Source organism: Harpegnathos saltator, unplaced genomic scaffold (genome assembly GCF_003227715.2).
Source record: "Harpegnathos saltator strain DR-91 unplaced genomic scaffold, Hsal_v8.6 scaffold406, whole genome shotgun sequence".
NCBI lineage: Eukaryota > Metazoa > Arthropoda > Insecta > Hymenoptera > Formicidae > Harpegnathos > Harpegnathos saltator.
This window is the reverse complement of record NW_020230213.1, coordinates 721913-746660: the sequence shown is the minus strand read 5'-3', so window position 1 is coordinate 746660 and position 24748 is coordinate 721913. Positions and strand designations below refer to the sequence as shown.

General features: G+C 36.6%; 4 protein-coding genes across 7 annotated transcripts; 2 read left to right on the top strand and 2 right to left on the bottom strand.

Moving 5' to 3' along the window:
* Positions 1-558: 558 nt before the first annotated feature.
* Positions 559-4341, top strand: Cdk5 (cyclin-dependent kinase 5). Its single transcript, XM_011146853.3, has 7 exons — positions 559-680; positions 910-998; positions 1434-1627; positions 1704-1791; positions 1923-2094; positions 3375-3586; positions 4158-4341. The coding sequence occupies exons 1-7, from the start codon at positions 644-646 to the stop codon at positions 4263-4265; spliced, it is 900 nt and encodes a 299-aa protein (XP_011145155.1). The 5' UTR covers positions 559-643; the 3' UTR covers positions 4266-4341.
* LOC105186561 (T-cell immunomodulatory protein) lies at positions 3588-7182 on the bottom strand. 2 transcript variants are annotated; one of them, XM_011146852.3, is made up of 3 exons: positions 7032-7182; positions 5168-6715; positions 3588-5002 (listed from the first exon to the last, which is right to left on the bottom strand). In XM_011146852.3, exons 2-3 carry the CDS (start codon positions 6689-6691, stop codon positions 4739-4741), a joined length of 1788 nt encoding a protein of 595 aa, XP_011145154.1. In that variant the 5' UTR covers positions 6692-6715; positions 7032-7182; the 3' UTR covers positions 3588-4738. The 2 variants fall into 2 exon arrangements, with proteins under 2 accessions (XP_011145154.1, XP_011145153.1); XM_011146851.3 differs by lacking the exon at positions 7032-7182 and adding an exon at positions 6928-7012.
* A 2395-nt stretch (positions 7183-9577) lies between these two features.
* On the top strand, positions 9578-10880 carry LOC105186560 (beta-1,3-galactosyltransferase 5). The gene has a single exon (XM_011146850.3). It carries the CDS (start codon positions 9802-9804, stop codon positions 10876-10878), a length of 1077 nt encoding a protein of 358 aa, XP_011145152.1. The 5' UTR covers positions 9578-9801; the 3' UTR covers positions 10879-10880.
* A 608-nt stretch (positions 10881-11488) lies between these two features.
* Positions 11489-21329, bottom strand: angel (protein). Of its 3 annotated transcripts, none has more exons than XM_011146849.3 (7): positions 21244-21327; positions 21012-21112; positions 20180-20513; positions 19889-20067; positions 17881-18254; positions 12171-12417; positions 11490-11971 (listed from the first exon to the last, which is right to left on the bottom strand). In XM_011146849.3, exons 3-7 carry the CDS (start codon positions 20502-20504, stop codon positions 11570-11572), a joined length of 1527 nt encoding a protein of 508 aa, XP_011145151.1. In that variant the 5' UTR covers positions 20505-20513; positions 21012-21112; positions 21244-21327; the 3' UTR covers positions 11490-11569. The 3 variants fall into 3 exon arrangements, with proteins under 3 accessions (XP_011145149.1, XP_011145151.1, XP_025157036.1); XM_025301251.1 differs by having other exon boundaries at positions 21022-21112; XM_011146847.3 differs by having other exon boundaries at positions 11489-11971; positions 21022-21329.
* Positions 21330-24748: the final 3419 nt, after the last annotated feature.

The window sequence follows — 24748 nt, the reverse complement described above, 5'->3', positions numbered from 1 at the left end:
TATTTTCGTTTTTTACAATTTTTTGTACTACAGTCGGCACTGTAATTGTTTTTCTCTTGAAAATTTTCACTGGTATTTTGGAATGTATTTAAACTATGTTTTGATTACTTCTGATTATATCTCTTCTGCCGAATAGCCGATTATTTTTGTAATAAACGACTGTGATTCGCCAATTCTTACGGCTTACAACTTACGACATGTATTATAGAATGACCTTAAGAAGTAAGTGTGAACAGGAAGAAATGGACCAACCACAGTTGATTATTTTTGTCATAATCGACTGTGATTGCTTTATTTCTTACCGCTTACGCTTACTTCTTAGGCCCCTTGCACAATGCCAGGCAACAAGTAATAAGAATAAAAATAGACCAATCACAATCGACTATTACAAGAATAATCTATTGTAATTGGTCTATTTTTATTCTTATTGCCTGTTGCCTGGCATTGTGCAAGGGGCTTTACTGCTCACTGCCATTGTAGACGACGCTATAGAAGTCTGTGGAGAGAACCTAACTTTGTTCCGTTCCTCTATTTACGGACCTTGTGTTGCGCGTCTGCAAGTACCGAATCGGGCCGCGAGCGCGCAGTGGTGAAGCACCGTGCGCGACAGTGCGTGCGTTCCGCCCGTGTTATCAGCAAAAATATGCAAAAGTATGAGAAGCTCGAGAAAATAGGAGAAGGTGAGCGCGATGTGACGTAGTGTGGCTTACGGTGACTGGCCGTGCGGTGTCTTCCACGTAGTCCGTGGCGTCGTGTGGCCTTTATCTCACGACGACGCGAATCGAGGAGGCGACTGCTGCGCGCCTCCGACACCTAGTGCCGCCTGTCTCCGCTGTCAAAACACGCACAACGTTACCGCCGATTTGTCACTCTCTCTCTCTCTCCATCCACCGCTTGTTTTCGTTGCAGGCACTTATGGCACCGTGTTCAAAGCCAAGAATCGCGAGACACACGAAATCGTCGCGCTCAAGCGAGTACGACTGGACGACGACGACGAAGTAGGTATTTTCTCTCGCGCGATTACCCTCTATTTTTTTCTTCTATCTGTTTTTCTCGCCGCTCTCTCTCTCTCTCTCTCCCCTCTTCTCTCTCTTTTCTCCTTCCTCGTCTTCACCTCGTGAGATCCCTTTCGTCGCAAGTCCCCCTGCTGTTGCGCGACACCGGCTTTCCGATTAATTTAATTAATCGATCGCTTGTGTTTTATTTATAACGCGCAACGCGTGTTGTACTCTCTTTCCTTCTTTCTATCTCTGTTGCTCACCCACTTCCTCTCTCGCTCTCGCTCGCTCTTTTTCTCTGTCTCTCTCTCTCTCTCTCTCGTGTTGTCGCATCGAAGATAATCGTTTGACCGAAGGCTGTCGCATACTCTCCTTTACTTAACGATAGATATCTGTTTTATCGTCGCTGATGATGTATTCATGTTGCTTTCCAAGGGTGTGCCGTCGTCGGCTCTGCGGGAGATCTGTCTTCTAAAGGAACTCAAACATAAGAATATAGTTCGTCTCTATGATGTGCTACACAGCGACAAGAAGCTCACCTTGGTGTTCGAGCACTGTGACCAGGATCTCAAGAAGTACTTCGATAGTCTCAATGGAGAGATCGATCTAGACATCGTTAAATCATTCCTGTAAGATGTTTACTTTAAGAAACACAATTTACATCCATGCAGAAAGCTAGTATCATATATTTACTCTTGTCCTTAGATATCAATTGTTAAGAGGACTGGCATTTTGCCACAGTCGAAATGTTCTGCACAGGGATCTTAAACCGCAAAACTTACTCATCAACAAGGTGAATATACAGTTATATATATTTTTATGTTTGTATCTGGTGCATTATCATATTCTTGGTTATTAGAGAAAGAGAAAAATTGTCATTGTACACACAATCTTGTCCATTATATTGATTGAGAAACTTTGCAGAACGGGGAGTTGAAACTCGCTGATTTCGGATTGGCAAGAGCGTTTGGTATCCCTGTAAAATGTTATTCAGCAGAAGTAGTTACATTGTGGTACCGTCCCCCGGATGTTCTTTTCGGAGCAAAATTGTATACAACATCCATTGATATGTGGAGCGCGGGCTGCATATTCGCTGGTAATCATTTGCCAAAGCTACTTTCCTAAGTAATTGGAATAAATTTTTGTAAAGTATATTTTTAGTCTACAGAGTGGACGAAATGTTTGATATACAAGATGAGCAAAATATCTCGAAAAATGTGTTTTATAGAAAACTACTTCAGATAAAAATTGTAAGGTTTAAAAAGATCTATTTACTGATTTTATCAACTTGATTTTAGGTGACGTCGCCAAGATCAGAACAAGGTTACCTTGAATTTTTTAAAGGGAATTTTATTATATATTCCTATTTTTTATTATATATTCTTCTAGACCGTCTTCAGAACACCTCTTCAAAACACTTTTATCTACTTTGAGTAAGCTGTTTCAAATTTATCAAGTAGTAAAATGTCTAACTCACAAAGATAAGATCAGGAAATGATTTAGTCAACAAAGACAAGATCGGAAAATGATCCAGTCAACGAAAACCAAATCGATAATCATCCTACTAATTAAAGCAAGATTTAGATGATTCAATTTACTATGCATTCTTACATGATTCAGATTACTCTGCATTCTCTAAGCGTACGAATCCGTTAGCTCGAACGAACTAATGAACTAACGAACTAATGACCTGATTCGAGTCATCGCAGTGCCTATTTATTTGCGATATTGTAAGATTTTTCTTCACAATTCCATATTTTTAATCGAGATATTGTTGCATTAAGCACTTGATTTATTTAAGCTGTGTTAAATCTTTGTTGTATTAACTATTTTTCTGGTCGATTTTTACTTTTTAAGTTCATTTATTAGTCGGACAATTATCGATTTTACTTTCGTTGTATCATCCTCCGAGCTTGCCTCCGTGTAGGCTGGACATTTTATCATAAAAAAGCTCGATAATTTCAAAACGGCTTACTTAAAGTGGATAAAATTATAAGAGCTTTGAAAAAATCTGAAGAAGGGGGAGAATATGCAATAAAAAATAAGGGGTTCTATTTAAAAAATTCAAAGTAACCTTGTCCTAACCTTGATGACGCCACGCAGGGTCAAACTAATAAAATTCGTAAATAGATCTTTTCAAACCCTACAACTTTGATCTGAAACGGTTTTTTATAAAACTTATATTTTCCGAGATATTTCGGGGTTCTGTATTTTTTCTTATCCTGCATACATTCTTGTCGATTTCCATGAGGAAAAAGTTTGACTTGAAACAAGTTCTTCATCAAAACAAGTTTCTTCAACAATATATTCAATCCTATTGTAAAGCGTAGAAATAAAATATCGGCGTGACGCTTCTCTCTCGATAACACGTTGCAGAACTGGCGAATGCCGGCAGACCGCTCTTTCCCGGATCGGATGTAGATGATCAACTGAAAAGAATATTTAAGATGTTGGGCACACCAAACGAGGAGACTTGGCCGGACTTGACAACGCTACCCGACTACAAGCCCTTCCCGCAATACCATCCCACGCAAGGACTGGCACAAGTTACGCCCAAACTCAGTTCAAGAGGCAAAGACTTACTCCAGGTGAATGATAAATCGTAAATACGTTTATTCTCGCACTTATTGTCACGAAAGGAGAAATGCGAGATACAAATGCGACTATCTCTAAAACACGCGTCGAACGCATGGTAAAACGCATGGAAAATATAAATATATTATCAAAACAATAGACGCAGTAGATCTTACGAAGCGAAACTTCTCGGTGTCGATGATGTTAAATCTACAACGATCGAAGCAAACGAAGAAGAATATAAAATAAAACTATATAACAGGGACTAGCTAGCGCGCGCTTAAGAATATATCATCTAAGATACATAAATATCTACTCGGTAAATAATAAGAAAAAAATATTGTCTTAATTATGTAATACAATTTACCGTACGTACAAAAATAGTCTCAAAATATTGATTTAAGATTCTCGACGTAGAAAGACTATGAGCGCCGTAAGCGAGAAGTCCGCAACAACGAAAGATAAAATAAAACTAAAAAATTCATCATCTCTGAAGATACGGCGCTTACGAGTCCCTTCTTTTGTTTTGTATAAATACGCCGAAACTATATCATTAACGTTTGACAATACTCAATTAATTTACAGAGATTATTAGTGTGCAATCCGGCCCTACGGCTGTCGGCGGAGGAAGCGATGGCGCATCCATACTTCAACGATTTAAACCCTGCCATGAAGAACGACCGATGCCAATAGCGAATTCCTATTAACTTAGACCGACTGAAAGCATTACGGCACTTACGGCGCTCACGGCGCAGCGATCAAAATGGAAAAGAAAATACTCCGGCAAGGATCGTTTGTTAATATATACATATAATTACGAGCTCGATGCGACACGATGATCGCTCCTGCGAGAAGAGACATGAACAGAGAGATATAGAGAACGCCGAATTTTTTATCGAGAGAAAATCAGTGAATCGTGAATTTTACCTCGTTGATAAACTCATACCGGAACTAAAAAGAAAGCGGAAAAACATCGCGTTCAACGGAAAAGAATGACAACACACGTTGTTATTCGCAATTGAAATCACGAATGGCACGTATGGTGATGTTTACGTGAAATTCAGTAGGATTTTAAGCGCGATTTATTTATTAAATAATTGTGATATCAATAAACTGATATCTTAAATAAGCTTTAAGTTAACGATGTTATCTTGACGACGCGTCCTTTACATCGCGTCGAAATGGAACTTGTGTGCTTCCTGCAACTTCTCGATTTTGTCCTCCCTTCTCTCCTTCCAGTAGAGACCCAGGATGATGGCCGTGATCAGAACGCAAGTGGCACCCAGAGCGGCCGCGCTCAATAGGATCAGCTTGCTGGGAGTCACGAACAGTTGGGCCTTCCATCTAGACGGTTCAGCGATTGGATTCGGTATCACAACCATCTGGGAGTTTGGAATAATCTGCGGCCATTCGCGCGACTTGCCGCCGACCTAAGGAAGAAGCGAAAAAGTTTGTTCGAATTTCTGATAAAATTTTTGACGACGATGTCGTTAAAAATTGTGGAACGGACTTATAATTTGTGATATAGAAATTAGAAAAAAAAAAGGTTGAAGGTTAAGAAGAGACGAACTTCCTTCTTTTACGTATATACATACCCCTATCGTAAGAGCGTCGACAAAGTTTGGTGTTCTGCCTAAACCGAAGGTGGTATATGGCAGATTGAGTGAGAAATGTGCGCTCTGCGGTAACTGCGCGGCGATTGCATTGCGAGGACTGCCGTCCTGCGTAGTAGTCCTGTAAGCAATCGACGGCCCCGGTAGATTAGTGCCGTATGTCCTCTTCTTTTTGCCGAGCGACCCCGGCGAGATGGGATACATGCTGTTGGTGCGACCTGTTAGCACCATGACCTTGACGAAATTCGCGTCGTAATCGAGACTGTTCTTGAATGCTGCGGTGCGGTACATTTTGCTGTTTTGTTTCTTCTGAAGGCCTACCAGGATCGCGTCTAAAATGCCATCCTGGTAAAAGTCATAGAACACTGCCATCGCACTCTCGTTGTAGAACGGGTTCAATGCCTGCCACTTGACCTCATAGGTGCGATTGTAACCGGCACAGTTGTTGCATGCCACATTCTGCAACAAGAAAGACTGTACGTGCTCGCCATTGGAATGCTGCAGCGTTGCCAAGAGATCTGGATAGCCGTCCATGTTAAAGTCTCCACCGCGAAGAGTGATGGTCTCTGTATAACGATGGCCATCTGGTTTTACAAAGCCCCATTGCACGTTGTTCGAGTCACGGAAGTTCACCCGTAGATTATGCCAGCCATTGGAATACATCATAATTGTACAATTGCCACAACTCGAATCGAAACACAGTGGCAGTAGCAGACTCATCTTGCCGGTCAACTCGACGTCTAAATAGAGAGTCTGCCCGATCTCCCCCTTGAAGTTCCTGTCGACGGTAATGTTATATGGCAGGTCGATTTCATAAGAATAATCAAAACCTTGCTCAGTACCCATCCATATCTCAAATGACGTCCTTGTAGTCACCACAAGGTCTGGCAAGAAATCACTGTTTAAATCTAGGAAGGCATTGGAGTGTGGACTTCTCACAGGTTCCAGTCGTTTTGGCCCAAGCATTGGGATGGCATGTGGAGCAGTTCTATTTTGATTGAACACCCAGAATGTCCTGTTGCCATTCTTGTCTACTCCAAAAAGATCAATTATCATGTCACGATTGTAGTCTAATGCCAATGGCTGATCATGCATCTCTATCAATGGATTCCACTCATTGCTGCAGTTCAGATGACCATTTCCACCCCACAGTATATGCACGAATGTCACATGGTGCTTCTTACTGTAGGTTGTCACCAGGATATCCATGAAAACATCGCCATCAAAATCGCCGGGTACAACACTGGTTACATGTTGGTCCTTGAACGAGCAATTGAGGTTCTGTCCGGGTCGCAGCAGCGGCTCTTGATCAGCGGCGAGAAATATCTCTACCATGGTACCATTCTCGCGCAGCATGAAAACATCTGTCAACTCGTCGGAATTAAAATCGCCGAAGGCAGCTGGCATGCCATCAAGTACGTTTCCAAAAACAGCAGACGTTATGTCGCTACATCTCGCTGCGGAGATGAGCAAAATGAGGGAAACGAATGTTCGTACTAAATGCATTGTTTACATGTCACCGAACATAATCTACAACAATACATATAACCATGAGTAATCTCCGTAATCCTATCAAAATAATTATTTTAACCTATATATGCATGAAAAACAATGTCTTGATCATAAGTTTATAATTGTAATGTGATAGAAAAATGACATTTCTTCATGCGAATCTTTACCTATAACCTAAAAATAGTACGAAATACTGTCAACGTATAAAACAGAGCAATGAAAGTACATACATGCTTCTCGATGTGAAAATGTTACACTTGTAAATTTCGATGCGCAATGCTACGATTTGATATCATGTATTATAAATACTTAATTATTTTATAAATATACATACGTTATGCAACACTGACACTCTGTCACTACTGCATCTGACAGCTCATGCATTGTACAACGTAAGTCAAGCGTGTGATGTACAATCCGTGTGCTGAGCATCTACAGGGTGTTTGATAGCTGATCATGCAGACGAAAGTTGGAGATAGATTGGGTGTAGTCGAAAAGAAAAGTCATGTACCATAATGTCAAATTGGCAATAGTTATCGAGTTATTAATTAAAACATGTGAGCCAACGAGCGCGTAGAGAGCGGAGGGCGGCCGCAGTAAGCACGTAGACATTTGATACAGGTGGAGTCAGTGAGTGTCGGTAGGCAAGCGCGCGCGGCGAGGGGTAACGTAAGCGACAAGAGGCGATCGCGCGCGACGAGGAGCGAGCGAGCTTTTTCTTTATAGCTTTTTCCTTATAGCTTGCTCGCTCCTCGTCGTTCGCGCTCGCTCGTTCTTCGTCGCGCTCGCTCGCCTCTTGTCGCTTGCGCTCGCTCGCTCCTCGTCGTTCGCGCTTGCTCGCTTCTCGTCGCGCGCGATCGCCTCTCCTACCGTCACTCGCTGACTCCGCCTGTATCAAATATCTATGTGCTTACTGTGGTCGCCCTCCGCTCTCCACGTGCTCGTTGGCTCACATGTTTTAATTAATAACTCGATAACTATTGCCAATTTGACATTATGGTACATGACTTTTCTTCTCGGCTACACCCAATCTATCTCCAACTTTCGTCTGCATGATCAGCTATCAAACACCCTATATATAATATGTATATATTTATTTACTTATTTATTATATTTTTTATTTTATTGACTTTATGTTCTCACTCGTCTCATTTATTTTGTTATACGCACTTTATGTTTTCACTTGTCATTTTTATTTAATATTATAAAGTATTTTATATTTTATAATTTGACGATACGTAATATTTGACACGTGCGTACATCTGTCAAAAAGTTTGCGCAAACTAATACCTTAGGACTTAAACAATATTACTAACCTTTAGGAATTAAAACTATGTGGTCTAGAAGTTTTCATTGATACCAACCTTGTCTCCGCCATTTTTCGGGAAATTGTCGCGTTACCCGCTCTCAGCTTCCTCTCTGCTGGTACTGGCATGGATTCTGGAACGCAGCCATAGTCTATGGGCAAGAGCACAGGCTTTACACATAATACATAACACATAAGAGAATAAACCAATGGCCGCATTCAGTAGACTCAACAGTTGGACAACATTACTAGATTTTCCACTGAATCTCGCTCCTGATTGGTAAATACTTCTGGGTCTATGAAGAATCTAAAAGAATGCTCCAATCACAGACAATAATCACTAAGCGCTCTCTGATTACTTTGTTCTACTGAACGCGGCCAATGGCTGCATTCAGCAGACTCAACAGTTGGACAACATTACTAGATTTTCCACTGAATCTCGCTCCCAGACAATAATCACTAAGGCCCAGTTCCACAACTTACTGTAAACGAAGTTTAACTCGTTAACCCTGGTTTAGACGAAAAATTGCGTTCCACAACTGCCTTAAACCATGGTTAACGTTGATTTTTCACAGTTAAAGTTAAACCCACAGTTAAAGTTAAATTTATTAAACGCCAATTTGGGCGTTTAATGAATTTAAACGAAGTTTAACACTGCAGTACCATCAATTTGAGAAAAAAATGTATGACTATCCCGGTTTTGGAGTTCAGTTGACAAATATTTTGAATGTTTGAACACCAAAGAGATATGGCATTAGAATACATATTATCTTCATCTAAAGATGAAGATTTTAAAAACCTAATTTATCGACGGACAAGAAATACAAGAATAAGACGACCATCATATTTGGAAGAATTTGATAATGTCGATTTTCATGCACGATTTAGATTATTAAAAGAATCTGTTATTGCAGTTCTAGCAGAAATCGAGCATGAAATTTCTCATAAAACAGAACAGTAAGTATATAAATTTAATTTAAAATATTGGGTTTTTTGCTTCGATAGATTATATTCTAAAACAGAGTATGAAACTATATATAAAAGTAAATTATTATATGATAAATGCAATCAAATCAATAATATAAACTAATTGATTATTATTAACACTGGACTTCCACCTTTTAATAAATTAATACTTATATGCAAATATTAATGTTAATGTTGGTTAGTGTTTACTTCATACGAAACAGATATATTGTTCTCTACTAGATGTCATAGCATCCACTTATTTCAATTTTCCCTCTTTTCACTATTAGCAACCAATCATATTCTACGTTTGAAAAGAAAGAGAAGTCTTTGACAGTTTCTTCATACAGACTATAGGTTTAAGTAAACTACAGTTAAAAACATGATGTGGAACGCGATATAAGTTTAACCATACCGTTAAATGTAACGTCAGTTCAAATAATCACGGTTTAAACTTGATTTTGTGGAACTGGGCCTAAGCGCTCTCTGATCACTTTGTTCTACTGAACGCGGCCAATTAGTTTTCTTCATTTCCCTCCTCAGGACAGAAATGAAGAACTCTGATTGGTTAATTCTCTTATGCGTTGTGTATTATGCGTTATGTAGAAGTTTGTGCTCTGGCCCTTAAAGTTTGTCTAACAACTTTATAGGTTAAGACATTTCAAGAGAAAGATAACCTAGTAAAAAAATGGGCGTGAACTATCGTTGACAACTTATTATTGACAACTTAATATGAAACATTAAGAATATGACGCTGATTTATTTTGAACATAATTATTATTGAATTTTTGAGAAGATCGATTGTTGCTTTTAAATGTAATACAAGACAAGTATGCTTCCAAAACTTGGCTTCTTATTATTGTTTATATGCATAGCATGTGTCTTGTTTGTTGTATTCACGGAGAAAGATTTACGATCTCAGAAGAAAAATATAGTTTCTAGTCAAGCAACAATCAAGGTAACTGGAAAATCATCAGGCAATATCAAACTCATATTTAAACCACTTTGCAATGCTACTTTGCTGGCATGGATTGTCACATCATATGCTGGTAATCCTTCAGCTAGAAGTGCTTTACGACGAGCATATACAAATGAAGAATTACAAACTTTGGGAATCAGAAGAGTATTTCTACTCGGTATGTTGGACAATAATACCGAGAGGAAGAGTCATGTATCACAGAATGCATTGTTAGATGAATCACGACGATTCAATGATATACTCCAAGGAGACTTTGTGGATGCTTATAGAAATTTGACTTATAAACATCTAATGGGTCTTCGATGGGCAGTGAACAATTGCAAACATGTTCAATATATCATAAAGATGGATGATGATATTGTTATAAATATATATGATATATTGGATAAATTACATGATATAGTAGATGAGAATTCCTTAACTGGTTATGCTTTAAAGAATATGATTCCTGTGCGAGTAGTAGTTAACAAGTGGTATGTAAATGAAATAGAATATGCAGATAATACTTATCCAGATTTTGTTTCTGGTTGGATGTATATTGCACATCCAAAAATAGCAAGTCGGCTGATTGATTATGCTGAGTCATCTAATAAATATTTCTGGATAGATGATGTATTTGTGACTGGTATCTTAAGACAAGCTTTAAACATTAAGATTCAAGATATTAGTGAATTATATACGACAGATTATAGATATTTGGAATGTTGTATGAAAGGAAGAAAGAGTTTGTTGAAATGTGAATTCTTGGTTGGTCCCAATGGGGGAGATATAGAAATGCAAGTAAAATTCAAGAAATTTGCCCAGTTCTGCCATATAAATTGTTCTATTCGTGCCAAGACTAATCTTGTGAGTAAAACTTGCGTAACAGCTTATAAAGAACCAAATCTGCATGAAGGTATCGTCCAAATAAATAATATCAGCATTTTATAAATAGCTCAATAAGTAAATAAATCAAATATAATTTTATTAAGAGTATTTTTATATATCCTATTTATAAATTGTATACAAGATTTATACAATATTTTACAAGATTTCACACATATATTTATGTATACAACATATATGTATATACACATATATATACATATACAAACATGTGTGTGTAAAATACATCATACATCATATAAAGTTTGAAAATAAAACACTGTTGACTTTATTCCGTCCTTATCCATATAGCAGTAAAGCATACAAAGTTATTATAATACTTCTTAATTTGGCTCCTGATGGTAAACAGTAGTACTACTCATACAATATCAATTTTATTGAATTAGATATTGCATAGAAATAAACTGCTTTTACCAATGTATGCTACAATGCTAGAATTTTAATAATCGAAACAAATTTTTGTCAAAAAGTTATAATTGAAAAATAAAATAATTTGGTATACTTTTGAATATTATGCAATACAAGTGAACGTTATATCAAATCTACAATCGAACAAAAAATAAAAAGTTGGCCATAAATGGAAATTATCAATAAATTAATAACATAATTTATATATTATGTCATATATATATATATTATGATATATATATATCAGCTTACAAATAATATTTGTAAGCTGATTTTCCTTCTGATCGAAAATGACAATCTAAGATATGATATAGCGAGAAATTATATTTCAGAGTGGCGATTTTTTTCGCGGTAATTGAAAAGTAGCACCTATACTCAAATGGTCACTACCTACTACAAAATTTGGTATAGTTGGTAACATAGCGCACTGGTTCACAGTAGGTAATATATATTTTTCTGTAAGTTGTATATTGCTGTAAAATATATAGTCAACTGTGATCCATTCACCCTGATGCGTCGTTGCTTCCATTTCACCTTTAGCATCAACATGAGTATAAACACTATGCATATTAAAAGGATGCGTTAAAACACCAGATGAGAATTTCACAGAACATCCCTTTACTATCTCGATGACCTGTGTACAGCTAGTATTGACATTCACGCCACTCGTACTACAAGATGAATGCACACTTTCATCTGTTTTCTGAAATGGCAATTCACTATTTTCCAGCTAGAAATAATTTGAAGAAATGGTTCAGATTATTTGAATAAAGTTATTTTCGAAAACGAAAAGTTATAATCAATTATCGCATAACAACGTTGCGTCATGGTATATTAAATAAATTTTCATCTTGATTTTTTCTATCTTAGAAAAACAGAACTATCCAACTGTGATCCAACCATAGTATCCTTAATTAATAAATACATACCATAACTCTACCACTGCCTTCTTTTCGCAATCTCTTGGTTAAGATGTTGAAGTGCTGACAATTATCGGTGACGCATAATCGTGGTGGTATCAAGGAGTTTGGTAGAGAGTGATATTGACCTGGCTCTAAAGTCCGTCCTTTGCCATAGTATTCAAATGAACCTTCCGTCAAGAATTTGTAAACGGCCGAGAAGGGCGTCAAGTTGAAGTCACCTGCCAGTATGATTGGTAAATACCTTGGACCAGTTCTGTAAGATATAGAAAAAAATATATATGAATATGATGTCAAAAGAACAGTGATGTGTAACATGACGGCTGATCGACAGAGATGACGCCTCTCACATCCCATGGTCAATCTCCTGCTTCATCTCCGAGTGACACTGCTAATCCTCATGGAAGACTGGGTAACCAACCCTGGTGGGAAATAAGGAAACAGAGAAGCAAGGTGATCTGGTCCTCCGAGAGGGAGTTGAGCGCGAGGTTAATCACCCAGCCTCAAAAAACTCATGATTACGAAAGCTAAACAGACGCCTCGGATAGGAAAGAGATCAGGTTTACGATCTGGCAAGCAAAACAGGCACAATGATAGGATTTTTTACTTGGAACGTCAGCTCTCAGATATTCTAACAACGTACAGAGCCGATATAACCGCAATACAGGGAATAAGACAAACAGCTGTATCCTCCACAAAAACAACTTTGACATCTACTATAGCTGCAACAAGAAAAACCACACCTTGGGAGTAGGTTTTACGGTTGGCCAAATATTAAAGCCCGTTACTCACGCTACAATCTGCAGGGTCCGATTTGCAGGATGGTTAGGAGGGGATAAATCTTCACACGATCCAATCTATTTTAGTTGACTGGCTCGACTGCTGTGCAAAGGCGTGTTTTTAGCACGTTACAATCGCAAGGCAAATGCAAGAAATGCCAAAAAAAATCGGCCGGATCGGCTCGATCGTCCTACACACGATCAAACTTGCAGAGTGTTGGAGTGGGGAGTTGGGAGATCGTGTGATCGTTCCGTCCAACCGCCCGATATCGGAATCAGTAGTTTCGACAAACCTACATCTACACACCGCCCGATCTGCAGGGTCTCTGCAAATCGGATCCTGCAGATTGTAGCGTGAATAGCCCGCTTAAGACAACAAATTATAGATTGGAAGCCAGTGAAACAAAGAATGTGCGTAATACGTATCAAGGGCAAATTTCACAACATCAATCTAATCAACACACACGCACCAACGGAGGAAAAAGATGGAAATGAAGAGGATACCTTCTACGACACACTAGAAAGAGCCTATGACAACTGCCCGCGGAACAATATAAGAGTAATAGCTGGAGACTGAACGCAAAAATAGGGCGCGAAGAATTCCACCAACACCAAACAGGGAAGCACAGTCTACATGTTAAAAGCAACGAAAACGGCCTCAGAGTTATTAACTTCGCGGCAAGCAAAAATATGGTAGTGGGTAGTACCATGTTCCCAAGAAAGGACATTTATAAATACACATGGATCTCGCCAGATCAGGAAACGCGTAAACAAATCGACCATATCTTGATTGATGCACGGTACACCTCGAACCTGATGCAAGTAAGAACTATGAGAGGGGCGAACATCGACTCTGACTACCACCTAATCAAGGCAACAATAAGAGTACGCATCTCTGCCACCAGGACTCAACAAACCACAGGAGAGAGAAGGATAAATCTAGATGTCCTAAAAAACGAAGACTTAGCTCATAAATACTCACAAGGGGTCAAGCAATTACTGGAGACAACTGAAAAGCAAAGTAAGAACCAAACTGCCGAGCAGAAATGGAGCATATGCGCGGAAACCTTAAAAACGGCTGCAGAAAACACGCTAAGGACTCAAAAAAACAATAAATTGAGGGACTGGTTCAATGAGGAATGCAAGGAGCGACACATAAGAAGAACCAGATATGTATACCAGGTATGTAAATATGAAACCAGAATTTTTGTATAGAAAATACACGTTTATTGTATGAAAATGATAAAAAATATTTTTTTCGAAGTATTGCCCATCGCTAGCTATACATTTTTACCATCTGTCTGACAATTTGTGGATGCCACGCCAAAAAAACTGTTGCTCTTTTGAGGCAAACCAGTCATCGAGCCATTTTCGTATATTTTCGTAAGAAGTGAAGCGCTGCTCAGCAAGTGCGTGTCCCATCGATGCAAATAAGTAGTAATTGGACGGAGCCAAGTCTGGTGAGTAAGCCGCATGCGAAAGTATTTCCCAACTAAACGCCTCAATCGTTTCCTTGACCAGTTTTGCCACCAGTGTGTGATGCTGCATTATTAAGAAGCAAAATCACTTTGTGTTGCCTTTTTTGATATTCTGGTCGTTTTTCACGCAAAGCTTGATTTAAATAGATCATTTGTTGTCGGTAGCGTTCAGTATGAACGGTTTCGCCAGGTTTTAGTAGCTCATAATAGATCACATCCTTCTGATCCCACCAAATATAGAGCATTGTCTTCCGTCCATAGCGATTTGGTCTTGCAGTCGATGTCGATGGTTCGCCTGGAGTTACCCATGATCTTTTACGCTTAGGATTCTCAAAATATATCCACTTTTCATCGCCAGTCACAATTCGATGGAGAAATGACTTTCTTTTGTACCTGGCGAGCAGCATTTCGCAAGTGGTTTCTCGGTTTTCCTGCTATCTTTCATTCAGTTCATGTGGAACCCATTTTCCCATCTTCTGGATCTTTCCCATGGCTTTCAAACGTATGGAGACGGCTTCTCGTGTCACATTTAATTGATCCGCGAGTTGTTGTTGCGTTTGAACGTCATCCTCATCCAACAATGCTTACAATTCGCTGTCTTCAAACTTTTTCGGTGGTCTTCCACGTTCTTCGTTTCTCACGTCAAAATCGCCACGTTTGAATTTTTTAAACCACTCAAAGCACTGTGATTTACCAAGAGTATGCTCACCGTAAGCTTCGACAAGCATTCGATGCGATTCTGCAGCAGTTTTCTTCAAATGATAACAGAAAATCAATGCTGTCCGTAAATCGTAGCTTCCAGGCACAAAATTCGACATGTTCAACGCTATTACAAACTATACTGTTGTATGAAACTTGTATTGTTGTGAGTTGGAAATCTTTGTCAGATGTCAACAAATGGAAATGGCGCCAATGACGCGGTTTGACGGTAACTACATTGACAGCTAGGGCAATCTATGGGCAAATTCCGCTTTCATATTTACAGACCTGGTATATAAAAATACAAGGGCCGTGTTCCAAAATTAACTGCCAGTACTAAAAATATATAGTTTGTGTCACGCAAACTATAACTTTCCAGCGCTGGTAGTGAATTTTGGAACATGGCCAAGGTAGGAAAACCCGAGCCCTAGTGGAAAAATATAAAGAACTGAGAAGAAATGAAAAGCACATCCACAAGATGAGGAAGAGAGAGCATAATAACAAAATATTCGAAGAACTAGAAACCCTGCGCAGCCAGCAAGAGGCTAGGAAATTCTACCAAAAGATCAATAACGGTAGGAAGGAATTCAAACTCAGAACGATTATGGTCAGAGACAGCGAAGGCAGCATAGTGAGCGGCAAGAAAGATATCTTGCAAAGATGGAAAGAATATTTTGCAGAGTCTCTAAACGATACAAATAACAACACTGTCGTACAAAATAACAAGAATCGCCAAATGAACAAAATACAACGTCGGACGAAAAAGATACAACATCGGACGAACCATCAACAATGAAAGAAGTTCAAGAAGCAATAAAGAAGCTAAGAAACAACAAGAGCCCCGGAGAGGACACCATCCAAGCCGAATTAATCAAATCAACGAGATGGGCCGCATCCTGAATCCATGGAATCATAGTGGATATATAGAATCAGGAAGAGATACCGGAAGAGATGGGGGTCGGCATGATGTGTCCTCTTCACAAGAAGGGAGACCAACTAGAGTGCAAAAATTACAGAGGCATAATGCTTCTTAACGCTATATATAAAATACTGTCTAATGTACTACTAGAAAGACTACGCCCCTATGCAGAGAAATACATAGAAACATATCAGGCTAAATTCCGATGAGGAAAATCAACAATCGACCAGGTCACACTGAGTGCGTTCAGCGGAGAAAACCGCTCAGTGAGCAATTAGTGACTATTGGTCCTTACTGTTAGATCCTTACATTCAGACCAATAACGTTCACGAATTACTCAACAGTTGCGCAACTGTTAAGTGTCGTGAACGCACCCACTGCGTCAAATACTAGAAAAAAACAAGGGAATATAATATAGACACCTATCATCTATTCATCGACTTCCGATTCGCATACGACAGCGTGATAAGAAATAAATTATATCAAACAATGAGCGACCTTCAGATCCCTCCGAAAATAATTAGAATGGTAAAAGCAGCAATGGCCAAAACAACATGCAAAGTAAAAGTCCAGAACGAATTATCAGAAGCCTTTGAGACAACTAGAGAGGTGAGACAGAATGACGGACTGGCGTGTCTCTTGTTTAACATAGCCCTGAAAATAGCAATAAGGAACTCGGGAGTTCACAGGGAAAACACAATCCTCTACAAGTCAAGCCAACTCCTGGCATACGTAGATATGACATAGATATCATAACAAGATTGATCAACGAGCTCAAGCAGGTATTCCGCAAAATCGAAAGAGCTGCCAGGGACATGGGCCTCGAAATAAATAAGGAAAAGAAAAAAATACTCGTCTCTACGACCTCCAAGACAAGAAAAACCAGAACAGGCCCAATGGTAATAGATTACAACTTTGAGGTAGTCAACACCTTCAAATATCTAGGCACGAGCATAAACAACGAAATCAATATTAGCTCGAAAATAAACCAGAAAGTTATAGCGGCATCCAAATGTATGTACCCATGGACTCAACGCTCACCTGAGAAGCCCGCTCGTCGACAAAAAAACTAAAATCCAAATCTACAGAACACTGATCAAACCAGTCCTTACATACGCGTGCGAGACGTAGATACTGAGCAAAAAGGACGAAAACGTCCTATGCATATTCAGACATATAAAGGAGGATACTTCGAAGAATCTTTGGAAGAATCAACATAAATGGAACACGGCGGAGAAGATACAATGACGAACTATATGAATTATATAAATACCCTGATATCACAACCTACATAACGATTCAAAGGCTCAGATGGGCCGGGCACATATAGACAATAACCAGGAACTACCCTTCGAGACAAATCATGTGCGGCGGAATGTTCGGAGATCGACAGCGGGGTAGACCGAGGCTGAGATGGTTGAACGACATGAACCGGGACACAGCCGCCATCGGAGCTAAGAACTGGAGGACTGTGTCTCTGGCAGGACAGCTTGGAGGCGAAAGTTGAAGCAGGCACTGCCCCACAAAGGGCTGTTTCGCCATTGTTGATTGATATATAAATATATCAATGTTTCACGTTATTGTGAAAAGTTTTCATATTTATTTACTTACAAAAAAATTAATTACAATCACACACACAATCCTAAATTACTAATTATAAATCGAAAACTATCAATCAACAATATGACTTAGAAATTTCATGAAGATTTTCATCTGTAATCAAAATCTAAAGCATGCTTCTTTGTTACAAATATCAACTATGCATAATACTATATGTACTTGTATTACTACTTCTATAAAAATCATTGAACGTGATTGCAGAATTTATTAATGCGTGTACTCACTGTGTGTTTTCAATAAATGCGATCCGCTCTATTTCTGCTAAGAGAAGCTGTGTCTGCGCTAGTCGTACATCGTTGCGCCTTGGATTATATAATAGATGAGTAGTAGCAACCACAATTTGTGTCTCCGGGTTGTCTCTGAGGGACAATTTAGCAATTATTCCAACGTTGTCTCTATTTAAGACCTCGATGCCGGATTGATGTAACTCCACCTTTGCATAATCTAGCAAAGTAAACTGATCACCACGATATAACAAGAGCAGACCATCTTTTTTATCGTTTGTTCTTTTCTTATACAAATATTCATATCCAAGTTCTAGAAATGGAGCCACAAAGTCTAGTAGATGGTCCTTTAGCACTTCTTGAAGGCATATTATCTATAATAATAATAATATTTAACATTAGATTATATTAGACATTTGGTTTGCTCTTGTGCCTCAGATTTTGAAGAACAATGAGTAAAAAGATCTTGGCCCATCGTGGAGAACGAACAAAACACATCATTTCTATAGGATTTTTACCTACTGGACACGATGCCGTCGTTAGTTTCCCTCTAAACCCCGGGAAACATATTCAAATCCGAGGATTTATCATCCAATAATCGAATGGTCTGGGAAACCTTTGCGTAAACTTTGAAGCTATTGCAAACTGGTGTATTAGTTAAATTAGCTTAAGACAGTTTAAATTTTTGATTTAAAAATATTTTCGATTTAATAGTTGAAGATGTTCTCTTTTTATGCAAAATTGGCTAACAAATAATATATACGATGTCACAGATTACCTGTATCACTCGACTTTTTAATAAACGCGATATTTTAGAGAAAAATGTTTCAGACAAACGTTATATGGTTTCAAAGAGAACATATAACAACTATATCATTTTGTTTATATATAGCGCCATTTTCGAGATATTTACTGATCATTACTTTTTTTAAACGGAAATTCTAATTTTTTATTATATCATCTTTTTCTACAATTAATTTTATCAACTTTTGTCTGAAACATTTTTTTATTTGCTTAATATTTTTTTAGATATTTAAGGAAAACTTGGTAACTTTTCAATTTAATTTACGATATCTCGCTGTTTATCGGAAGAAAAAATGATACTAGACTTTTTTACTCTATTTCGTCTCAAGAATATATTGTTACAATAGCGCCCTAACTTTTGTTAATTTCATAATTTTGAAATTTCCAAAAGTCGATAAGTTAACAAAAGGTAGGACATTATTATAACAACACATTCTTGAGATCAAATAGAGTAAAAATGTCTAATATTATTGTTTCTTCCGACAAACAATTAGCGAGATATCACAAGTTAAATATTGAAAATGTTACTGAATTTTTCCCAAATATCCAAAAATATCAAGCAAATAAAAAATTTCAGACAAAAGTTGTTGAAATTAATTGGTAGAAAAAGTTGATATAATAAAAAATTGGGGTTTATGTTTAAAAAAAATAATAATCAGTGAATATCTCGAAAATGACTTCATCTGTAAACAAAATGATATAGTTATTTTATGTCCCTCTTGAAACCATACAATCTTTGTCTGAAAACATTTTCCTCTAAAATGTCACATTTACAAAAAAATCAAATCATATGGGTGATCTGTGACATCATGTATATTATTTGTTAGCAAATTTCGCATAAAAAGGCAACACCTTCAACTATTAAATCAATAATATTTCTAAATCAAAGATCTAAACTGTCTTCAGCTAATTTAGCTAATACACAAGTTCGCAATAGCTTCAAATTTTATGCAAAGGCTTCCCAGGCCATTCGATTATTATATAATAAATCCTCGGATTTGAACATGTTCCCCAAAGTTTCCAAAGAGGGAACATGTTCCCAAAGATGGAAACTAACGACGGCATCGTGTCCAGCAGATAAAAATCCTATAGATATAATGTGTTTTGTTCGTGTGTTTTGTTCGTTCTCCACGATGGGCCAAAATCAATACTTCTTACCTATTGTTCTTTCACATAATTTGATATAGAAGATATAAATATATACATTTGCCTCTGCTTCAAGTATCTCTTGCAACACAAGAGGTTTCCGATTCTTCCAACTTAAAGCTGCTGGGTCATGCTCTTGATACAAATAGGAATGAGTATCTAACAGATTTTGTGCCAAGATATTGAAAGAAAAAAGTCTGAGCGTGAAAGAATTTTCTCCATTACCATTTGGTCTGCCTAAGGATATTTGGAAAATTATGTTCTTTCAGCAGTCAGATAAACTGTGATATATACATTTATAAATCATTTTCATACTTTATATCAAAGAAATAAAAATAATAATCCTTACCTTTCCCGAATTGTTTCCACTTTCTTATAGTCTTGTATCTTTGTCTATCAAATACTTGATTTCCTTGCATACAATTTGCAGCTTTTGTGCATACATTTGCTCTAACATAAGTTGCATCATATGCAGGGTTTGGACAATAAATTGAATTGTCTGAAGCTGTGTTAAATGGTATGTTGCACATTGCAGTATTATTTGGATTGTAACATCTGTTGAGATAAGGATCCATTGTGGTTGTTTTACAATTTTTAAGCGAGACAGAATTATCCAAAAACACAGAAGTACTCTTATGCAGAGTTCTTATGAACAACTGACTTAGCCTTAACATGTAAACGATCTGCGGAGAAACATCATACGATTATATATAAATGCTCATAGATGAATAAGTTTGAAACAGGTTATATAAAGAAAAATGTATGATTAAATGATCGAATATCGAAGTTTGATAATTCCTTTTACGCGACAAACAATGACTAATTGAACTTTTATATCTGAATTTCATCGTTAAAAACAACAATGTATAGATTATTGTTAAATCTTGATGAGATCGATGAGGAAATTTTCTTTCTTCGTCTTTACTTTACCTCTTAACATTAGGAATTCACGTATAGAACAACATTAACCATTGTGTGATTGAAAATAATGAATACTCTTAATTCTATCACGTAATTTTTTCCTTTTTCCATGAAAATCAAGTTCGAATACTGTTATAACCTATAAGACAACCGTGATATCGTAATGCAGAATTCATACGATATGAAGTCATCGATTACTTTGCGTTCGAAACAATCGAAAATACGAAACATGAATATGCAAAAGATAGAAAAAAACATACAAGGATATACCTGTCGCGATTGAAGGAACGTTCTGTCCCGCGCTTTACATACTATACATTTAACGTTGCATGTACTTTCACCTTTGAAGATACGCAATAACCTAGACAAAAGCACATACTTCATTTATTCGCACAGTACCGTTATATTACGACCGTTCTCGATACCGCATATCCTCCTTCCAAAGGAAGGAGGAGAACAATGCCTTAGAAAAACGTCCACAGAAAATCGTACCCGCTGTATCGATCAGCAGGTACAAACTTGCTTTAAAGGTGCCAATACATAGGAGCGTCGAGCGTCAAGCGTCAAAGCGTCCAACCAATCAAAGTTCCTTGTTTTTATCCGTGAAATAAGAAATGAAAAACTGATTGGTTGGACGCTTTGACGCTCAACGCTCGACGCTCCCATGTATTGACACCTTTAAAGATAATTAGGTTACGTTCCGATATTCACTGCCAACACTAAAAATCTATAGTATGTGTAACATAAACTATATATTTTCAGTACTGGCGATGAATATCGGAACGCAGCCTAATGCCAAATTTCTTCACCTCTATGGTCTGTTCTTTGTAGCTGCACTGCTGAACTGGTGCAATAAGCTAGAGTGAGAAAAACTATATTTGTCTCACTTTAACTTATTGCACCAGTTCAACAGTGCAGCTACAAAGAACAGACCACTAAACGTCATTCTACAATACGTGTCGTAAGTTGTAAGCCGTAAGAAATGACCAATTATAGCCGATTATTTTTGTAATAATCGACTGTGGCTTCTTACGGCTTTCTTTCGGCTTCCAACTTTTCTTACGGCTTACAACTTACGACACGTATTGTAGAATGACCTTTAAGGCTCGTCTACATTAGCTGTAAGAATAGGCTGTAAGGTTGTAAGGCACGAAATGAAATATTTTCATTCGCTGACAGCTTACGTTACAGCCTTACAGCCTTACTCTTACAACTAATGTAGACGAGCCTTAAGGCCATTGCACGTACAAAAGTTTTAGTCGTAACCATAAGTCCGTAAGCAAATTGACCAATCACAATTCGTATATTTCGAGATGCTGGATTGTGATTGGTCAATTTGCTTATGGTCTTACGGTTACGACTAAAATTTTTTTACGTGCAATGGCCTTTAAGGCTCGTCTACAATAGCTGTAAGAGTAAGGCTGTAAGGCTGTAACGTAAGCTGTCAGCGAATGAAAATATTTCATTTCGTGCCTTGCAACCTTACAGCCTTACTCTTACCGCTAATGTAGACGAGCCTTTAGATATGTAACCAGAGATCTTAGTAAAGAAAACGAATTTTTAGTTATCTGACGGATATCTTTATCTGAAAGATAGATATTGGGAGGTGTGAAGAAACCGGGCATTAGCCGTTAAAAGAATAAAGAGAAAACATTATAGAATCGTTATAGAAAATTATTATTGATTATAATAAATTAGCTAGTGATAAATTATTGTTGCTCAGTTATTCTATTCTTCATATGAGCATTAAAATTACCAAGCAATAATTTATCACTGGCCAATTTATCATAGCCAATAATACTTTTCTATAAAGGAAAGATATGAAAACTTTTTTTAATCAAAAAAGCGGTTTCTTCAGAGCCGTTGTTAAAATCGAAAAATCGCACTAATTAATCCAATAAAGCCTAATTTTCGACATTAAAATGTTGAAAATGTACGTATCATATCGTCAATTGTTATCATATAGGAAACATTTTCGTGCACTATATTGATAAAATTTTTAACTAAATTTCCAAATTTTGACTTACTTGAATTATACACTGAAAAAAAATAAGCTCTCTTTTCACTATTTAAACAGATGCTTTTGGGCTGATCGTTCGTCACATAGTACCATGAGCGGAAAGTATCTGTTTTGTGGAAAGCTAAATCTATATAGCATGTACCTAATCGTGGGGAGTCTCAAAAGCCAGGGACGCCTCAAGGATATTAAAAGAAAATGCTTTACAGGATAGGTCACTTTACGCTGAAATGTTATGTTATATATTGTAATATTAATAAAACAGAATTGTAATAAAACATTTTATAAATTATATTAGTTTACAAAAAAATTTCTTTTCATTATTTGAAACTAGATAAGATGTTTTTTATAGATTTTTTATGCAGAAAACGATATCCAAATCAAATTTCACCAGCGTATCAGGTTTCCAAAATAATTGAGGTTTAATGTATAAAAAATAATTTCTCTCACAATATTTGAGGTTTATTTGTAAAAAAGGTTATTATCTGGAAATTTTGATCAGACGTCGTGAATGTATTACTCTCATAAATTGCATTTCCTTTTAGTTCGATATCTTATTTTTTAGCCATGTTATAAAGAATTTAAATAATTTTGCAGAGATAGCAAATATTCTGCTTATAATGAAATCATATATAATCTATAGGGCAATCAATATACATAGTGTAATTTATCGTCATACATTCCATTAAATGTATAATTATATGTAGGATATATCTCACTTTAATTATTCTTCGCGAATTTCTCGAAATAAATGCATTTTCGAAAAAAATGTTCCAGTTTCATGATCTACAGAGAAACAAATATAACGATAAAATCAATTGAAAAAGAAAAAATTGTTTTTTCCTAAGGTTACACGAAGGCCATTGTTATTTTTTTAAATTGTATAATTTTTTATTTAATATTATTCCAGACAGCACAAAACCTCGAAAGTCCTAGGAATACCCTGAGGATTTTTCGAACGTTAGGATATGCTCAGGATATATTCAGAATGTCCTTACATATCCTTTGGAGATTTGTGCTATGGGATTCTTCTAATTATTCTGTATTTAAAAATATTAAATCATAGTTATCAAAAAATTTATAGTTTATAAGATATTTTATACATTATTCTGGCAAATTTGATTATGAAATATAAAATATATTACAAATTATTAATTTTTTCATAATTACAATTTAATATACATATAATATAATTTTATATATAGAATAACTAAAAGAATTATACTAAGGAAAAAATGATACAATTTTAAAAAATGGCGATGACTTTTATGTGATTTTTATGAAAGAACAATTTTTTTTAGAATTGATTTTACTATTATTTATTACAATATTAATTTTACAAAATTGATTTTATCATTAATGGTAAAAATGGATTTTAAAGAAGATGTGAGGAATACATTCATGACATCTGATCAGAATTTCCAAATATCGTTAAACTTTTTTATAAAAAAATCTTAATTATCGTAAAAAAAAGTTATTTTTACATATTAGACCTTAATTATTTTGAAACTTCGACGTGTTGGTGAAATTTAGTTTATGGCATTAAAGAATCGTTTTCAGCATTAAATAATCTATAAAAAACTTTCTGGTTTAAAATAATTTTTAGCTATAAACTAATGTTATTCATTTTCCGATAACACTTTAACACGAGAAATTCCGACGACAAATAAATATTAAATAATTATAATAAATAAACATTATTATATTTAGAAAATTATTTCTCTTATTAAATATTGTAAATGTATTTATAACTACACCGAATTATATATATACCCATACAGCACACAAAGTTGAAAAAACGTTGCTGCAACATTGAAACAATGTTGCAATGTTACAGCAACGTTACAACAATATTGCTGCAACTTCTATGCTATATAGGTACATATATATACATTTTCATTATTTAAAATACACATTTGATATTCGAAACAGAAATCTAGAAGATTGCAAGACAGTCCAGAAGATGCAGCTATAATAAAC